Raw genomic sequence first — 18,027 nt, 5'->3', positions numbered from 1 at the left:
GTATCTTAGGAAGTGTCTCTGTGACACGTGCTTTTTGGCGGTATTTTTAGATACAGTAAAAGCAGAGTTGTTATGGAAGGATAACTCCCTGGTAAAAGTATTGAAGATTATTAAATTAAAAGTATTATGATGATTACCATATTTATTCTGTGATGGACGGGGGATGCATTCAGCACAACAGTCACACAGGGCAGAATAGAATGTCTTACATTCATCTATCCTACAGTAACTAGTCACAGTGCCTAGCTAGGCCTAGGTAAAGGCTAATGAGGTCTATTACATAGACGCCTACAGTATATGTTAAGCCTAGTGGTCTAAAGCTAGCTTCAACTTCCTAGCAAGTGCCAATATCACAGTATGGAGGCTTGTTGGTCAGCAAGGGCCAGGCTGGTGTTGTTGGCCCAAAAGAGGTAGGTACTAAAGCAATAAATTGGACATTGTGTCTCTCTGAAACAATAATGCTGTGGTTAGGGTTCTGACACTGGATGTGAATTGCCAGCAGAATTGATCCCTAGCCGCAATACCACACCACTACAGCAAAGAACCATTCAAATGAATCGGTATTCAAATTTGTACACAAGTTTATGAAAATGTGCATGCATGCATGATTTTTTCTTGACCAATCAATTGCATTCCGCTAAGCACATAATATTATTAATCAAAAGTAAATAGATATTAAAATATAGTTCATAGCTGTTGAAATGAGGAGCGTTGATCTAAGCTCTAACATATCAATGCAAGACTATCCTTTAATTGGTTGGTGGTGCTATATATTTTTAAATTGTGGTGATCCTCTACTATATAGTGTCGGGTGTATTTAACCATTATCAGTATAAAGAGGCCTTATAAAATTTATTTTCAAAAATTCAGAAATAAGGGTAATTTATGGTAATAATTCTGTTGTACAAAGAAAGAACAACAAATTAAAGTTATAATCGTAAAAATTATTTAAAAAAAAACACATCACAAGTTCACTTCCTCTAATTGTCAAGAGGACAGGGAGTGCAATCCCACACATTATCCAATTTGTCTGCAATTAATTTGTAACTTTGATATTATTCTCAAACGTTAAAAACATTGCCTTGATGTCATTATGGGATGCTTTATAGACAAAACATAACCTTCAGTATAAGTCAAACTAGGTGATGAGATGTATGCAAATTACTATTGCTGGTGTTTCAACAAATACTTTGGTTTCACTGACAGTCAGTTGGTGTATTGACAGTCTGTACATTTTGGTTCTACTTAACTTAACTGGACATTATACAACATTTTGCTTCCTTCAAAGAACAGGATAATATACCGTTCACCCTTCATTAGTAGGCATACCATCCAGATGTATATTGCAATGCACTCAATTTGAGGATTTTGTAATAAACATACTGATTTTTTATCTCATGAAATGAAACACATGCCATAAGAAGTATTGGTCAATTTAGCATGAAATTTCCTAGATGTTTGCCATGGAGTTATATAACAAAAGAATTACGTCAGTGTAGCAGAACTTGAATTAGACCTACAGATTAAAACGATATTTGAGTATTCTGATAACCACGTTTTTAATGATGAGAGGATAAAATTTTAGTTGTCGTTAACATAGCTATTTCTACACGTTCTTTGATACCGCCGTCAAGTGTAAAACAGTATTGAATGTGTGTTATTATGAACATGATTGGGATGGCTGGATGGCGTCGTTTTCTACTTATGGTATTTGTGTGCTTGGTGTTACAGGTTCCGTTTAACCATGTTGAAGCTAGGAAGGATAACACATTGCGATGGTTAGCTGCACTTCGTTCAAATAATTCAACACCAGTAAGTAACAGTCTGCTTTTAATTTTCAGTTAAATTATCTAGATGTTACAGTACATTCATTAGATTTGCAAAGATTATTACCATCAGATTTAATTAATAGTCTGAGTTTTGAAACATCAATCTTACATATTTTTCCATCATAACAAATTTGTTTTGGTAGCTAAAGTTAAGATGTGAATGTCTTGTTCAATTTTCCTCTTTTTCACTTACCATTTTGCATTCATGATATACAATCATGAGTATATTGCCAGTTAGAGGAAAAAATTCTAAAAAAAATAAATAAGTACACAACATGTTTGTTAATTAAAGTTTAATAAAACTGAGTCTTAAACTTGCAATTTGGTGAATCTTTTGAATGATAGCCTACACAATTGCTTATTTAAAAAGCCAAAACAAATGATTTAGTAAACATGGATGTTTAATACAGTATTTAGAATTTTGATATAGTAAAATATGATTATATATTTGTTATGTTGTTGTTGTGCTTGCCATGAGGAGAATTCCCTCTTTCTACGAGTATGTACGCATGTGAGTCTATGGTTTTAGATTAAGAGTTGTGAATAGTGAAAATGATCTTGTTAGGTGTACTACGAACTATCTGTTACTAGATTCAAATCTCTTCACTAAGTGAGAAAACATCCTATTTTAGTGTGATTTTCTGTTTTGTATTATTTTTTGTTGTATATATATGGAATATTTTTTCTGAAGTGATCAATTCAATTCAATATAAAACAAACCAAAAACTTCATAAAGCTACTAGGAATATTTCTTAAAGAATAGAACATTTTAAAATCTTCCAAAGATTATGTTGTACCCTGTGTTTGTTTTTGGACAGTTCATCTTGCCCACAAATGCACATTTAGATCTTGTTTGGTGGTTCTATTAAAAGACACTTTTTTCACTTAAAAGAGTTATTGTAATATGCTCCATGTATTTTAGCCTTTATCTGTTATTTTTTATTTCTTATAATATCTTATGAGATCTAATCATAAAATTTCAAAGATATCAACGTTTAGTCTCTCTTCTGTTTCAATGCCACCTTTTTCCCTATATCAAAAAATATGTAACCATACAAAATGGAAAATGATTCACTCAGATCAAGCAATTATTAACTATTGTGATGGCATCTGGACTTTTAAACGTCTTAATTTATAAAAAGTAGCATGTTATTAGCCTTTTTTTTCAGTATGGTATGTCAAATGTTGAATAGTAAATCAAAATGTACCATGTATAAAAAAGAAATTGATGAAAAGGCAGTAAGATTTAGTTGACAAATTTTACGATTTAAGTTAAGAACTTGGAGGTAAAAAACTGTGATTTATTGCTAATTTATCACTGAATTATTTGACACTTATTGCTAATGGTTGGTGGCATTGCAATTGTTATGGTAGCTTTGCACTTTTATATTTGTAATCTTATACAAAGTAATATTACATTTTTATTTTTTATTTCCTTATCCAGAAAACATTTTTTTTATTACTAGTTATATTTTTTTGGTTGAGGTAAATTTTTTTTTTTGTCGAATGTTATTATTTATGTAGAGTTCTGTAAAATTTAGTATGGTATAACATCTTTGATATCAAGGTATATTTATTTAAAGAAAAACACCAAACATCCCAATTTCATTTCAGTTAAAAAGAAATAATAAAAAAAAAGATTACAAAGAATCAATGGCATTCATAAAAAACATCAAGAATCACAATTTCATTTCAGTTTTAAAAAACTGAATTAAAAAAAGTTGACACAAAATCAACGGCATTGATAAAAAAAAATAATAATTGATATATTACATCTTAACAGAGAAGTTTCATTGATTGATATTCTTAATTCAGCTAGAATTTGATTTAAAAACATAATTAATGTATTTGATAAACAAATCTTTTAAAAGCACATACATTAAATTATAGTTTGATTTTAAACAAAAAACCAATATTGGAACAATTAGTTGATTGCTCTGAAATATGTAGAATATAAAAACCATGCCAAAAACACATTGATCCAAAACCAGGAACTAATTGGTGTGCTTTCATAGTTACCTCCCAGGAAACATTATAATGTGGTGTTAAATTTACAGTTTATGGCGTCCATTTTATTTAAAATTATTTAACCCTACGATTAGGCTGTTCATGTCATTGACCTACTTTCATATGAACTGTCAGTTCTTATAACTTATAAATAGTTACTCAGCACTTTTATGAAAAAAAAAAGTAGAAAACCTTGATTATCACATTATTTATCTTTAAAGATTTATATTTTCAGAACCCATTGGTTCTATTCTATCCCACAATGCCTTTTGAAATGTTTACACGTATTTGATGAACAGGATATTCTTGTTTCAAGATACAAGTTTTTGATACACCATGTTCTGAAAAGAACTATTGATTTTCTTACATTTCAATCAATATTCTTTTAACTTCCTTCGATTCTTGTTATAGGTCCTTTGAAGAAAGATAATTTAGGTTCTTTGAAGTGAATGAATAATCATTTTTTTTTTCCAATAATGTACATGAATATTGGGTATTTTCAATTGTGCTTTTAATGATTATAAATTTAATATTAAGTTATATAATTGTTTCCTGTATGATGTAAGTTTAAAATTGGTTCTCACTTTCCTATGAAATAATAGGTCACATTATGAACCATACAATAGAAAGTTAAGTAGAGCGTAGTAGAGATGGAACTTACAAACTATGGTCTTGTTTCTGCTTGGATGAAAAACAAATTCTTTTTCTACTGACACACAAATACAAAAAAATGTTTTAAAAACCCACTTAATGGTAGTATAAATCGATTTTCAAAACGGTTTCCATGGAGCAATTTGTCCTCAACTTACCCGGGTAAAAGATGAGGTAAATTCGCACACAGAAAACAGCGCTAAAAACAAGTAACGCTTAAAGATATATTGTCCCCCTAAAAAAATATTTTTTTAAATTTTTTTGTTGAATATGTTATTTTAATGTCACATAATAGTTGTTCACTCTCACAAAAAATTGGGTCTGAAAAAAAATTATTTACCTGAGAAAAATGTAATTTAAAGCAAAAAATGGTCAAATTGTCTGGAAGACAATGAGTTTTTGGGTAATTTAACTGTTTATTTTGTCTTTTTATAGGTGAAATAATTTTTTTCCCCTGTTTTTTTTATTATGGAAGTGAACAACTTCATTAAAACTGTAAAATGGCCTATTCAAAGTCCGATTTTATAAATCTTTATTTTTCATGATTTTGGGGACAATACATCTTTAACCTTTGCTTGGTAACGCTTCCACCTAATTCCCACTTCCACCTTTATTTTCAATAATAACTTTTTAACCCAGAGTTACCCTTTAATGTGCAGAGACTCATTCGGTACAGCAGTTTTTTGAGAGGGAAAAACAAGACTGAGTGACATAAAAAGGTCATAAAGGAAGGATGTTGATGGGTTTTTGGCACATACTACACCATTATATCCCTGTCCTTTTTAAACCAAGTGAATCGAAGTAGTACGAAAAAAAGTGATGCTTGGCTATATTTAGTAGTTCCTCTATTTCGACAATAAATTACATTCAGTGTTCACATTCCATTACAAAATTGAGAGTGGCAGCTTGACAGGTTATTCACCTGCTTAAATAGATTCTGTTCCATAACTAATTTTTCTTTCAATTTAGCCGACATTATTATATATCTCAGAAAAGATTTGACTAACAAAATTTGTGTTGACTTTCCATGAAATTTGACAAATTTGTGATATGATATTTTTGTTTTTGTATTATAGCTGGTTTCCTTTGCTTTCAAGACTACACATTTGCAGAATGTAGGCTTCAGACTTCATACCAATGCAATGCCTTTATACATTTTTGACTTTATAAAAGATAACAGTGCACAAAGCAATGATTTGATTAGAAGATTGTCACATGATATTCAGTAAACTACTCCAATGAACACTTATGTCATCAAGAGTGCAATTTTGTTATATTTGAGACAATTTGTTATATCCGAAAGTGCAATTTCGTTTTGCGAGAGTGCCATTTTGTTATACTCATTCTTGTTACAATGAACATTTTGGTACTCGCGACGCAAGGCTAGGCTGAAAATAAACCTGCGCTGTCTATAATTGTTCTATTCAGTGTTACCAAATTTCTGTCTAACATAAATTAAAATTCCCATATTAATAATAATAAATTCTAATTCAACAAAAATGTTAACAATCTGCTGATTTTTCCTACATCAGATATAACGAAACTATCATGTGGTTTCATTTGAAGCAATGAAGCGGAGATATTGTACAAATCCATGTGTTAATTTTTTCCACTGAATTATTCAGAATCAGCTATTCGATTTGATTCGGTATGATAAAAAAAAACTTACTCTTGATCGTAATTCACCTTCAGGACATGAATGAGAATTAAGTCTATCACATCTTTAGACAAGTGTCTCTGGAAAACAATGACAATGTAGTGACTTCTTGATTCTTCAACAACGCGAAAAGGATGCCATTTGAATTGTATTGTAATTTTGATAAAACACTGATTTGTCAAATATCATAGGCAAAAATCTTTTTTTACAGTAATTTATCAAATTTTGTGTCTATATATGGTAATGGATGGTTAGGTTAGAGTCTATGATACAGATATCACATGTGACACATGTGATGCTGTATCACAGAATTTGCCTTGAATGCTAAAAAATAAATTGAGGTACAGTACTGAGAATCGATTGCAATGTGATGCTATTATCAGAGAACAGTACACACTATTACACCCGCCTTCCTCTTCTCTAAAGGCGCCAACGTATGTTGAAACATGATTACCCTTTTGAAAATGATTTTACTAATGTGTTGAATGACATATCATGTAAACTTGTCAGTTGTGTTGTCAATGACGATCTTCCAAAAACAATGGTTGCTTAATTTTTAACCTTCAGATGAAGGCAATGGAGCTAACATTTAATCCATGTATTTATTTTTGTTAAAATTGAGTTTCATATAGGACTACTGTGCTCTCTCAGATCTCAGAATACTATTTCTTATTTCACTAACATTGAGACTAAAGCTCTGTCTACACTATCAAACTTTATGTGACAAAAAATGTGATGTGCCCATATTTGGGCATATCACTACCATATTTGGGCACATCACTTTTTTTGTCAAACTAGTTTGATTGTGCAGACAGAGCTTGATTATGTTCACTTCCCATTAAGTCTCACATCAGGACATGTGCAAATCTGTATTTAAAAATGTTGCATTTTAAAAATAATAATAAACCCTCTTAACTAAAAATGGATGTTGTTCATCAGAAACACAGCCGTTGATTTAACTACCCTCTTGTAGCATCACTACTACTTTTGATCTTCGAATTGATTGTTTTGATTGTAGTAATTTGACAGGATTATATGACAAATTGTCTCTAAACGTGGAAAATCAAAACAAACATTGTTGGTAATTCCATCTTAATAGGCTTCTTTAGTTCTACTTAAAACTGACATATACCACTAAAATGTCCTTTGTACTTTACAAAAGGATCATAAAACTTGTAAGGTATCCAAGCCATTTTTAATGAATTTGGTTTCTGTTTGTACATTTTAGGCAAAAATGTTAAGTTTAAATTTGATGTAATCATACAGTATTGTACGAATCAATGGAGAGGGACCACAAATTAAGGCTGTATACATAGGCTAATCTAATACACCAGTTTGACGTCGCACACCATTAATGTATGTCTGTGCATATCAAAATGGTGGTTTCTTTTAAATTCTTTTAATTGTATGCACAACTTTCAGACTTTTAGCATGAAATTATTTATTTTTGTTATATTAAGTACTTTAGAGTTAATTTTATAAAAAATATTTTAGGTTAATTATTTTTAATGCTAAATATTATTTTTCAATAGATAATTATATGTCTGCCATTTTGATTCCTTGTCCTGTTTGCATCACTTTGCTGTCACCCAGTTTATTCTAGTTTAATTATAAATACCCTCTTCGGATTTAGAGTAGCTCAATTTCTGTTCAGTTTCTTAAAAATTTAAATACAGTACAAATGATGTCAGAACTGGGGCAAATATTTGACTAATTGTACTCCCTGACATAATTTAAGAGAAGTACTAACTAATAATATTTATTCTATTATACATACTTTTTGTTCAATCGATAACTGTCACTTTAGTATTTATTATTAACATTAAGTAACGTTTTGATATAAAAAAAAAGAAGTGATATTCGATGACAAGAGACAAACAAAGGTGAAGTATATTAAATCAGGTGATGATTTAAGACTGGCTGAAAAGATGGAATAATACTTTATCCCATTCCTATTGACTATAAATCAACTGTACTTATATTTTAACACATCCTGACACAATAATTAAGATAATATAACAAATTGAGATTGAGATAGTGAACAAAACAAAAACATATTGGTTATAGTACAAGAGGCGAGTTTAGAAAAAACAATGCATACAATTTAGAGTTTGTCATGGAAAGGATTGATACTTCAAATTGATATATTGTCTTATGACTGTTTTTTTTAGTTTCTAAAGCCTTGTTCACACTGTACTTTGAAAAGGGTAAATTGAACCAAGGTAAGTTTACCCAATTGGCCATCGTTAAATTTGACCATTATTTGCACTTGGATAAATTCATGCAGTAAGTTTGACCACCCAGTTTGACCAAAATTTAACCGTTGTGTTAAAAATTACGATGGACTGAAGGTCATATGTTTACCTGAGACTCGCGTTCGGATTGGACTTTCTAGCCGGCGTGGTTACTTTAACCGAGAATATGGTCAGTTATCCTGGGCAGGCAGTGGTCGGTAAAAGTAACCATTGGACTTGTTAATTTTAACCCTGAGGGAATTGTACTGTATATACAGCGTTCTGATTGGACTTTTTCTTAACCGGCGACTCCGTTAATTTGACCAAATTAAGTCCAGTGCGATCAAGGCTTTAATGTTCCAAGTAAAAGTGTAAATAGCATTTTTATTAAAATTAATAAATAATATAATCAACTCTCACTAAGCATGCAATGTGATGGTGGTGTAGTATTTTTATTCCAACCATGACACTTTATTATTTACTGTTGTAATAGACTTAACAATCTTTCTACAAAAATGTGAGTAGGGTTCATCATCTGTTCATTTATGATCTTGGAGGCGTATGAAAAATAGATTTAAACATGATAATAAAGATTTGATGGTTTCATCAGCTGGTTGTTTTATTAAGTCATTCAATGCAGCTGTCATCATTTAGGATTATCATCTCTATTATGATTACCTGGGATTGGCTTGTCTTGATCTAAATCTCCTTGGTACTATGAAGCGTGTGGAGCTAGTTAACCTTTGACATTCAGACAAGAAGAATGACATTTAATTATATAGGAGCATCTAAAATAATATTTTGGTTTATATACATTTTTTTGTAGTAGATATATTATATTTTTGCATGCTTGTTTAGTTAGCTAGTTTAGTTTTTCATATAGGCTAAACGCTTGATGTTTTGTATTTTTTATAGTAATTAGGTGATCATTTAGAATAAAATGATCACCTATTGTTATTGTATAAAATCTTTATTATTATTTTTTTTCTTTTTTTTTTTCTTTTTATTGTTTCTGTACACTATTTTGTGTAACAATTATCTCAAAAAGTTTAATGTCAATGATTACAAAAATTTCAGAATATCTTTCAAATAATATAACTTAATCCTAATAAGCTTTCCAGCGCGATCACTCATCCGTGACGACATTTATACGCCATTTTGCGAAATCACATTATCAATCATATCTCCATAATTCATTATCACATATTAATGAAATTCACTACACGTAAACTTCAGATCAAGGGTAAAAATATTAGCAAATAAAAACGCACGCGCACGTAGGTTCATGCGCGTGATATCGCGCATTAAAAATTTAAAACGCTCAAAATTAAGTTTTGATCAATTTAGAGCATGAATTAGGCCATTTGCGTGTTTCAAAAAATTACTGCGCAAAAATGCGTTTTTGCGCGCGCAATACTTAAAAAGCGTAAAAAATATGAATTTTTTTTACAAATCTCATTCTACTCACCATCCTTAGTACATTCACCAAATTTGAGTCAGTTCCGACTTAAAATAACGCTATACGAGCACGTTAAAAATGACAAAATGCGCACATTAATTTTACAAAAGTTCTGAAAATGGTGAAAAATAGGTCTTTTTTAAAATGAAAATAATTCTTCAGAATGCAAGATGACCCCCGATTTTTTTAACTTATTCTGGAAGCCATTGAGTTGTAGATATGAATTCATGTACACATTTTACGTACAAAATGTTTTGACGTCATCAAATGGCCACTTGAATTTAAAAATTAGGATTTGTTATCTTTTTGTGTAGATTATCACATTCAACAGAGCGCATCTTGGTTATGTGTGCTCGAATTTCGCACAACTTTCAGTATGTGCTTGCTTAATTAATTATCTTTATCATGAGTTGACACTATCTTCATTTTAATGACGTCATCACGCGTAAAAACTTGAATAACGTAGGCCGTGTAATTTCACCTTCGCAGTAAATTTGAATATCTTACAGCTCTTCAGAATTGAAGGTTACCTTGATGATTATAATTTATTATGAAAGCTGATGAAATGTAGATATTAATTCATATAAAAATTAAGCCTATCGGATGTTGTGACGTTAACATATGGCCAGTTGAAGTGAAAAAGTAGTTTTTTCATATTTTTCGTCAAAGTTATACACAATTCAAAGAGCGCGCACAGCGCTTCTACGTGCCAAATTTTTTTCCAAATCTTATATTTTTTTGCTCAATTAATTATCTTTCGAAATTGTCATCTTAAAGTTTAGTTTGATAACGTCATCATGCCAAAAAATTAGAACATGTGTGTCCCGTAATTTTACCTATGCTACACTGTATATAGATATACAGTATATACTGTACATATTGTATATGGCATATAGGCACAACTCAGCACTATAAGCATATAATAGGATGGCATACATCAACATTTTCCGATCGTATGTTAACATACGTGCATGTTTAAAAAAAATTAATTTCAGTAAAATGATAAAAATGATCACCTATAATTCGTCAAAGTGACGAATTAAATTCTAGTTTATAATTGTTTTTTTAACTCATAAGAATTTCCACTTCTGTTGTATTTTTAATGCATAAAAAAATAAAGAAAACGACAAGTACTATATATACTATAATATAATATTGTTTTAATCAGAAAATATCATATTTTTCTCCCCGACAAAGATTGTCAATCAGCCCCAGTGAATATTTACATTACCATACTAATGCCATATGATATTTTTACAAGATACAAGATACAAGTCTACTTTATTTATTTATTATTTTACAATTTTGAGATATGTTTTGTACCATTGTAGATCATTAAATAATACAAAGTGATAAATATATAAATAAATGAATACAAGTTACTATCTTTTAAAGTTTTGATTAAATAAATTGCATGCCATATACAGTGTTGAAAATCTGACAACTAATATTTAAATTGGGAAAATTTAGTTATGTTACAGATTTAATCTCATCTCTCAATAGTACAAAAGTTGGAGGAGTATTGTTCCTAATGGCAGTAACAGGTGGGTATAGCCACATTTCACATCAAAGGTTCTGTGCCCTAATATTAGAATAAACAAAACAAATAAAAGCATTTTAATGTCTTCCGATTAAAAAAACGTAACCATTGTCATCTGTAAATAATTTGTGTCAATTTAAAATACCAACATCAGGAATTGTTTTTCGGAAGTTTTTAAATAGGTTCATTTCGAAGTAAATAGATAACGTCCCAGTTAATTAATGTTGTCTATTTAACTCATCTTGAAGTTATTAACAATTATGAGTATTCTCCAGGGTCAATATTCAAATCCAAAATTAGTGGTGAAGTGTTCAAAGTAAGCCAGTAAATAAGACAAAAATGTGAGTGCAAACACATTGTTTTAATTATATGGCAATTGACAGTGAAATGATTCACAAAATATTTGTCAGTTTCAATAAAACTAACCGCTCCTCAAAATTCTTTGATCTTTTTACATGCAAGTAAAATACAATAAAACCTTGAAAAAGCTCACCTCATCGAAAAGAAGCCCATCTCAAAATGCCATTCATATTTAAAATAAAATGTCTCTGTCCTGATAGCAATTCACAAAATGTACAGCATTCATTTCAAAAAGAAGGCCATTTCGAAAAGGAGTCCACCCAAGAGTCCTAAAAAAGAAGCCCAGGCTTCTTTTGAGGTTCATACTGTAGCTGATAAATACATAATGAATGTTTGGGGAGTTGCATAGAGAGTGTTTCTTGTGAATTAAATGGTATATTATAGTAATAATCTTTTAATGAATGAAATTACTGTATTTATTCCATTCAACAAATACAAATCTTTAAACATATTCAAGTTGCAGAGAATGTAAAAGATACTGTACTCATCTGTAGGACACATCTAGTTTAATTATTCAATCATATCATTTCCTCGCATATGTTGGAAGACATCAAAATGTACGTAACAGTATCGTCGTCTTGTAACTATTCTTGAACCTTTGTAAAATCTTTCCCAGAGGGTGGTCCTGTAATCTAATTTGACATGAAGTATTTCACCCACTGTTCTAGGCCTAAAATGCAGTGTATCAAGAACTGTTGTTTTAATGGTCAGTAGGTTCTGAAAGGCTTCTTTGAGGCGTTGACTACCAACTGAGATAGCTTGGTGGCTAAACATCAAAATGTCATTCATTGTGCTAGTAGTTGGCCTATACATAACTGTTTTGTGTTTGTTGAATGGGAAGAATATTTCATGAGTAGATAGAGCTTAGTTAAATAGCACAGTCAATAACATTACATTCATTATTTGTTTTATAATCTACTGTTCTAAAATAAACTTTCGAAAAACTATTTTCGTCTTCAATCAATGTTGTTAAAAAAGGCAGTGGTCAGAGCAGACCGTTTAGAGATGGCGCACACTACAAACAAACTCTGAACACCTAACAGTCACAGCTTCACAGGGCACAACATGTTTACAATAAGCTGAACGTAATAGAACCATTTTAAAATATTTTTAAATATCCCTTTTACGTGTAATAGAATTAATACTGAATGGCATGTGATATGAAATTAACCAGATAGTCTGAATACATTCAGGTGTGCATAATGGGTAATGGAATTAGGCTTTGCATGTTTCATAATAAGAGAATTTTTTCTGTATACATGTTTATTTTATCTAGATTTCAACACAATATCAAAATATTTTATATAATCTTTTAACCTGTCTGTGTAATATCACTTAAATATTCATTGATAAATAGATAGATAGACATATATACTGTAACCTTCACCATATTGTTTATCATTGCAATAAAAGTGGGTTGCCCCCACAAAAGAGAAAAAAATAAGAGGATTTGTGGTAGCGGAGTGGTTTAGGACACTTGACAATCATACAGAAAGACTTCAATTCAATTCTTGATTTACTCAGTAAATTAGTACCTGGTAAAAAAATAAGGAGACATGGAAAGGAATAGCCACCAGCCACCTACCTATAGTACTGAGGCTTTTAGTACAACATGATCTCCTAACAGCTCATTTCCCAACATTCAGAATTAATACGAGACTCGCCTTTACCTTACTGTACCTAAATTCAAATAACTTGCTAGTAGAAACAAAACAGCATGCAGAAGCAGATGTTCATGAAAAAAAATCATGAATATATATATATTTTTTTTAAATTAAGGCCAATGACACTTGATGTAATTCTAAGGTAACTAAGATTGGTGAAAGATGCTTGAATCCATCGGACAAATCAACAATTTTCCAACAGCTTGATAATATCAAATTTTATTAATTTTGGAAGTGGTTTCCTATTTTTTAAACACGCTTCATTAAATTTGGGCTGCATAGGGTCTGGAAAGTAACTTTTCAAATGAAGATGCATGTTTTATGTCGCGTTCATGTATCATCAGATGATACAAATCCAGACAAGTAGAAAATTGACTTTTCATCTTTAAAAGATTGTTTTTAGGTGTTGATTGAGATTAAATAGGTGGGCAATTTCACCTATTCTTAACAGACTTTTGTTTAGTCATTCGCAGTCAGAAGAGTGACATTATCCTGTTTATTCTGAATTCAGGGTACACATTGGTTTCAACAAATTTCTCCAAATTCTATGATGTGCAAAGAGCTGTTACAACTGTTCATGCATCCATGCAAATATAGCAAATATTATATTATTATTAGCTTGTATTATGCATTCCTAGTATGCAAACTAATTATTTCTCAGATGAATAATGTCCCAATACAAAGGGGAAATAACATAGGGTAGCTTGTAATTTTCAATAAACAACATACTTATTTTTAAAATTTTAAACAACATTGACTTAATTTTTGTGATGTTTTATTTGTCTATTATGTTTTTGGTGGCAAATGCCATCTGTACAATTTTTCAGTTTAAAAAATGTATGTCTCAAAATATTTGTAAATTATGAAAGTTAGCATTAACATTTCCATATTTCTTTAAAAAGTGGTTAATTTTGATTAGAAGATTTTTAATGTTTAAAATATATTATAATATAATATATAATATAACAATTTATATAGCGCACATATCCACTAAAAGTGCTCAATGCACTATATTAATATTAAAAAAAATAATATTAATTAAAAAAGTAAAAAAAAAAGGATTTTATCAAAGTTAATCTAAATAATTATTATATTCGTTTCAATTAAAATATTTGAAATATTCATAAAGTGCATGTGTGGCCTATATTTACCTGTAGGACTGTTACATGCATGGCCTACATCTTAGCCCTTGCCTTAGGTTGCTCAGGTGAATCAGCCTGCTATGACACCTGCCTCAACAAACACTTCCTGCCGCAGTTACCTTCGAGCTTGCGCTGTTATTAAAACAGGAAAATTGCATTTGATTTGTTTTTGTTTCTGACACGCTTGCTAGTTGTAATTCCCTCGTCTAGGATCATCTGTGCCAATGTGCTTGGTCATGCTGATAATGATGTGTCAACTTTGAAACAATATAAACAGAATTGTGAAATAAAGATATTTATTGCTTCATAACACATCATCAAAAACAGAAGATTTTTAATTAATAGAGTTTATCGCTACTGTTTTAATTTTCATATTTTCACAAAGATTTATTTCACTACAGTATGAAAAATTAACTTTTATAGTTACATGTTCATAAAATGATGGCGAAAAAATTGCAGTGCAACACTATGTTTCTTGCTCAGACTTAAATGCGATCAATTATCAAATTTTTCAAATAACAATTTTCGCTGTAGCGTTAGAACACTATTAGAGGGTCACATCGAGGACACAGATATTATTAGAAGTTGCCTGTACATTAGTGTGTTTTTCTTCCTGAATATGGGTGTCCCAAATCAATTCCCTCTATGTTTTTTATAACACATTTTGTACTTTTTTCCTCAGGTTTAGAATCTTTTTCACTATACTATACAGTCAAACTACTAGTCTGTTGTTACTATATTGTTTATTTGTTAATTTTTGTTCTACTCTTTTTCCATAATATAAATTATTCAAACTTTAAAAAAATGCATGTAATAAGTTATTTCCTGATTCAGAAGTCAATATAAAAAGTGTAGTAAATTGTTTGGATTTTTTTTTTGTAATCCAATTTCCTTTTAATATTAAATTCATCCATTATAATTACTATATCAATTCAATTCAACTAGTTAGCTTTAATATATTTGAGACCTTGAAAATAATTATACAGCATAAAGAAATCATAATCAAAGATATTTGTTACTAAATCATAAATAATGACATTTTTTTAATGTAGTGGTACTATATCATTAGTTTAAAGATTAAATGTTTTATTTGATAAAAATTGTTTCCCAGCGAGTGAAACCTTTGTACACATGGAATTAAATGATGTTTCTGTATTGGTTGAACACATAATGGAGTTTAAATGGTGTTTTGGTATTGGTTGGTATAAAGGTATTTATATTTATCCTCAAGCTTAACTGGAAGAGAAAATTTGGATTAGGCCCTCCACAGACTCACGGCAGTCAGCAGTGCAGCACCTACCAGATCAGCACACCGGGAGACAATCCCCTACTCTTTGCGAATAGTGTACCAAGTTCTATAACATCCACTATATGTACACAAGACCAACTGCTTTATGTTCCATCCGAAGGACGAGGCAATGGGAGTAAAGCATATTGCCAATGATACAGTTAATATGATACAGAACTCATGCCTATCATATGCTAGCCCGATATTATCACTCTCCAGTATATACAGCACCCGCCACTATTCCAGACGGTCTTCCATCCAGAATGCAAACGAGCCCAACATTGCTTAACTTCGGTGATCTGACAAGAACGGTGTTGAACACATAATGGAGTTAAATGGTGTTTTGGTATTGGTTGAACACATAGGGTTGGTGTTTCGGTATTGGTTGAACACGTATGATTGGTGTTTCGATATTGGTTGAACACATAATGGAGTTTAAATGGTGTTTTGGTATTGGTTGAACACTGGAGTAAACTGGGAAATGCTCCTGTGGAGGGTTATCTTTGCTAGTAGACCTACTATTAAACTAAGAGTTTAGAGTTTGAAAATAACTCAATGTGTAGTGTTGAATGAATGGATTTAATTTCAATTAGAAACACTTGATATTTGGAGGGAGTGTAAGAATTAAATGGTCAACTATGTGGTTATGAGTTAGAATCCTATATCCTCTATACCTATGATTCATAGGAGATACACTAAGAACAATACTTTCTTTTTATTAGAACTTATATTATATAAAACTGATTTTAAAATACAATTCTACAATAATACAACACAGACCAATTTGAAATTTCCAACATCAACCTCTTGTTAGAATATTATTATATTGGATAGAATTTCTGGTTTTACAGTCTGGTATAGTATAGGTAATGAAATTTAAAGTTTGATCAAAAACGAAAATTGTATCCATTTTATGGTTTTGTTTTAAAAAAAGGCTAATAAAATACCAAAGTAATGCAATACATTGCCGTCAGGAAAATTCTATTATATTGTGGTTTGATTGGTAATATTTGGTTTTGAACGTTTCCTTTGATCTTTAGTATTACGATTTGTCTAGACCCCCAAAGTTTATGAGTACATTCCGTTATTATCCATGTTACAGATTCGCATCTGACAGCCGCAGTGTTTAACACAGGAATTTCATAATTAAACAATAACACAGCAACAAGAGGAGATCAACAGTTGTTGTTTTTAGCACCAAGGTGCATTTTTAGAGAATCAATAGATATGATACTGTTATTAACCAAGTGTTATGCCAAGTTTGGCCGGCATGTTTAGTTGTGTCGGGTGCTACCTTGAGGCAATAGCCTATCTGTTACCAATTGTGCATCTGCGTTTTATTAAATCCACTCGCAGAGCAAGATATGTATTAAGTAAATAGCATTTCAAAGAATCATGCACAGTTAAAAGAACTATGTTTTCAAAGAATAAAAAAAAAAAAATGATGACTATGCAATATTATACCTGTATGCTATATATAAACGTTTTATGATACTACAATGTGGCATACTACAAGGAGGAGTCTGTGTCAAAAAAAAAACAAAAAAAAAAACTATTAAAGAAATATCTAAAAATTAATTAAAATAATAATGACAAATTCAAAACAATTAAATCATTAAAAAAACAATGTGCTGTTAATTGATGTTAATAAAGCTAGTAACATGAATCTTACAGTATTTTTTTTTACCCTTTACATACCGTACAGTATCACATCTATACCTGGAATGAGCATAATGAACTTTTTGAGTACACTCTGTACAAAAGTTGAATTTGTTTGTGATGGTTTAACAGGTTATATTATCATATTTGATTGTTGATGTGTAACGTTTGCAATTTGTTGGCATTTTTTCTTCATTGTATACCTGATCCTTTTTTTGATGATTCCCCAAAGCCATTGCTTGTAAGTAGAGCATAAGCGTTTCGGTCATTCCAAGTTTGTTGACGCGTAAAAACAATATAGCGCAACTTGATCAAAGTTCAAGTACCAAGAAAACAATGCAAGTTTGATGAATTCATTCCAAGTTTAGATACAGTAACTTAATATACTTTATAGTTCATTAATAAGGCTATTTATTATCCAAGTGAACATTTTTTATCTGCTAAAGTTGAACTTTACTGAAATCCGTAATAATGTCCTCTTATGGAACGTCCACAATTACAATGAAATTTGGGCCAATTACAAACGTACAAAATGGT

The 18,027-nt window shown here is 30.6% G+C and overlaps 1 protein-coding gene across 1 annotated transcript in view; it reads left to right on the top strand.

Moving 5' to 3' along the window:
• The first annotated feature begins 1,562 nt into the window (after nt 1-1,562).
• LOC144845796 (ADAMTS-like protein 1) overlaps nt 1,563-18,027 on the top strand; it is a 43,415-nt gene continuing 26,950 nt past the window's right edge. The window contains exon 1 of the mRNA XM_078703236.1: nt 1,563-1,812. Coding sequence (XP_078559362.1) covers nt 1,651-1,812 — 162 coding nt within the window. The 5' untranslated portion in view covers nt 1,563-1,650. The remainder of the gene's footprint in view (nt 1,813-18,027) is intronic.

The sequence above is a fragment of the Antedon bifida genome, chromosome 6 (genome assembly GCF_963402885.1).
Source record: "Antedon bifida chromosome 6, ecAntBifi1.1, whole genome shotgun sequence".
Taxonomy (NCBI): domain Eukaryota; kingdom Metazoa; phylum Echinodermata; class Crinoidea; order Comatulida; family Antedonidae; genus Antedon; species Antedon bifida.
This window is presented reverse-complemented; position numbering and strand designations above follow the sequence as displayed.